Source organism: Neopelma chrysocephalum, unplaced genomic scaffold, assembly GCF_003984885.1.
Source record: "Neopelma chrysocephalum unplaced genomic scaffold, ASM398488v2 Primary Assembly neopelma1_89851, whole genome shotgun sequence".
Taxonomy (NCBI): Eukaryota; Metazoa; Chordata; class Aves; order Passeriformes; family Pipridae; genus Neopelma; species Neopelma chrysocephalum.
In genome coordinates, this window is record NW_020918766.1 from 7,749 (window position 1) to 9,676 (window position 1,928).

The 1,928-nt window shown below is 50.2% G+C and overlaps 1 protein-coding gene across 1 annotated transcript; it reads right to left on the minus strand.

Annotated features, from left to right (window-relative positions):
* Window positions 1-380: 380 nt before the first annotated feature.
* Window positions 381-1,355, minus strand: LOC113979845 (olfactory receptor 14J1-like). Its single transcript, XM_027707121.1, has one exon. The coding sequence runs from the start codon at window positions 1,353-1,355 to the stop codon at window positions 381-383; it is 975 nt and encodes a 324-aa protein (XP_027562922.1).
* Window positions 1,356-1,928: the final 573 nt, after the last annotated feature.

Sequence of the window (1,928 nt, forward strand, 5' to 3'; positions counted from 1 at the left end):
CTGGCAGTGCTGGGACTCTTTTCCCCTCCACATCTGCAAACATGGAAATGCCCTCCAGCTTCAGGGGAGGTCTTGGAGGAAGGATCAGGGAAAAAGAATTTATGTCCTTTTTTACACTCAGAGATTGTGATTCCTCATTTACAAACTAACAGAGTGAGAAGGTTTTACAAAAGTTGCACAAACTTTTATTTTGTTTAAATGCACACAGAGCATGATTCCTGATTTGTATCTTTTGTGGGTCAAAAAAAAGAGGTAGAGTGTGAATTATATATGGGATGAAGAATAAAATTTCAGTGTTAATGACATGAACAGAGGGAAAAAACAGGAAAGCCCCGCACAACTACCAAAAGGTTTAGAAAAAAGGCTGGACCCAAGATGTGTTACGCAATGAGTGTTCTGCAGAAGAAAAGATGCAGTTTATTGCTTCTCAAAAAACATGTAGTCATCATTTTCTTTAGGGCATCCTTGAACTCCTGATTCCTCAGGCTGTAGATGAGGGGGTTCAGTGCTTGAGGAACCACCGAGTATAGAACTGACACCACCAGATCCAGGGATGGGAAGGAGATGGAGGGAGGTTTCAGGTAGGCAAATATGCCAGTGCTGATAAACAAGGAGACCACGGCCAAGTGAGGGAGGCAGGTGGAAAAGACTTTGTGCCGTCCCTGCTGAGAGGGGATCCTCAGCACAGCCCTGAAGATCTGCACATAGGAGAAAATAATGAAAACAAAGCACATCAAAACCAGAAAAGCACAAACCACAATGAGCCCAATTTCCCTGAGGTAGCCTGAGTGTGAGCAGGAGAGCTTGAGGATGTGTGGGATTTCACAGAAGAACTGGCCCAGGGCATTGCCCTGGCACAGGGGCAGGGAAAATGTATTGGCCGTGAGCAGCAGAGCATTGAGAAAGCCACTGGCCCAGGCAGCTGCTGCCATGTGGGCACAAGCTCTGCTGCCCAGGAGGGTCTCGTAGTGCAGGGGTTTGCAGATGGCAACGTAGCGGTCGTAGCACATGATGGTGAGGAGGGAAAACTCTGCTGAGATGAAGAATAGAAAGAAAAAGGCCTGTGCAGCACATCCCTTGTAGGAGATGGTTGTGGTGTCCCAGAGGGAATTGTCCATGGCTTTGGGGACAGTGGTGCAGATGCAGCCCAGGTCTGTGAGGGAGAGGTTGAGCAGGAAGAAGCCCATGGGGGTGTACAGGTGGTGGTCACAGGCTACGGCGCTGAGGATGAGGCCGTTGGCCAGGAGGGCAGCCAGAGAGATGCCCAGGAAGAGCCAGAAGTGCAGGAGCTGCAGCTCCCGCCTGTCTGCGAATGCCAGGAGGAGGAACTGGGTGAGGGAGCTGCTGTTGGACATTTGCTCCTTCCTCAGGGTATTTTGATCTGTTGAGAAGGAAAAGTCAGTGCTGAGTTAGACCCGGTTTCTGCAGCCAAACATTACCTGTCTCACAGCCACCCCACTCTCAGACTCTCTGTCCTCACTCAGACCTCCCTGCAGCTCCCTCCCCTGAGCTCTGGCTTTTGCTGGCTGAGGGGACCATTGGAAGCAGGAACTCTGTGATGGGCTCCCAAGGACTCCTTCTTGCTCTGCTGGGTGAAGGAACTTGGAATGCAGGGTGATCTCAAATTAAATGTACTCGTGATACATCAAAGAGCTTCTCAGCTTTGCTGTTTGCAATTTGCCAAATGAAGGACTGAGTTCAGGGAATTCTTTGTATTTGTTCACCCACTTGCACCTGCTACAGTTAGGAGTGGTTGTGGAGGTTTGAAATCCCTGACATTTCTATTGCACTGCAGGTCAAGTCTTGTGGGTTCTGAGGGGCACAGGGACGGTCCCTTAGTGCAGAGAGAAGAGCTGCTCTGCCCATCAGTCCTGGGCTCAGCTGCCCTGTGCTGCCAGCTTGGAGCTGGAGGAGCATCACACTCAACT

What these genes read in the sequence shown, in the direction of transcription:
- LOC113979845 (XM_027707121.1), bottom strand. Translation starts at nt 1,355, where the DNA reads ATGTCCAACAGCAGCTCCCTCACCCAGTTCCTCCTCCTGGCATTCGCA.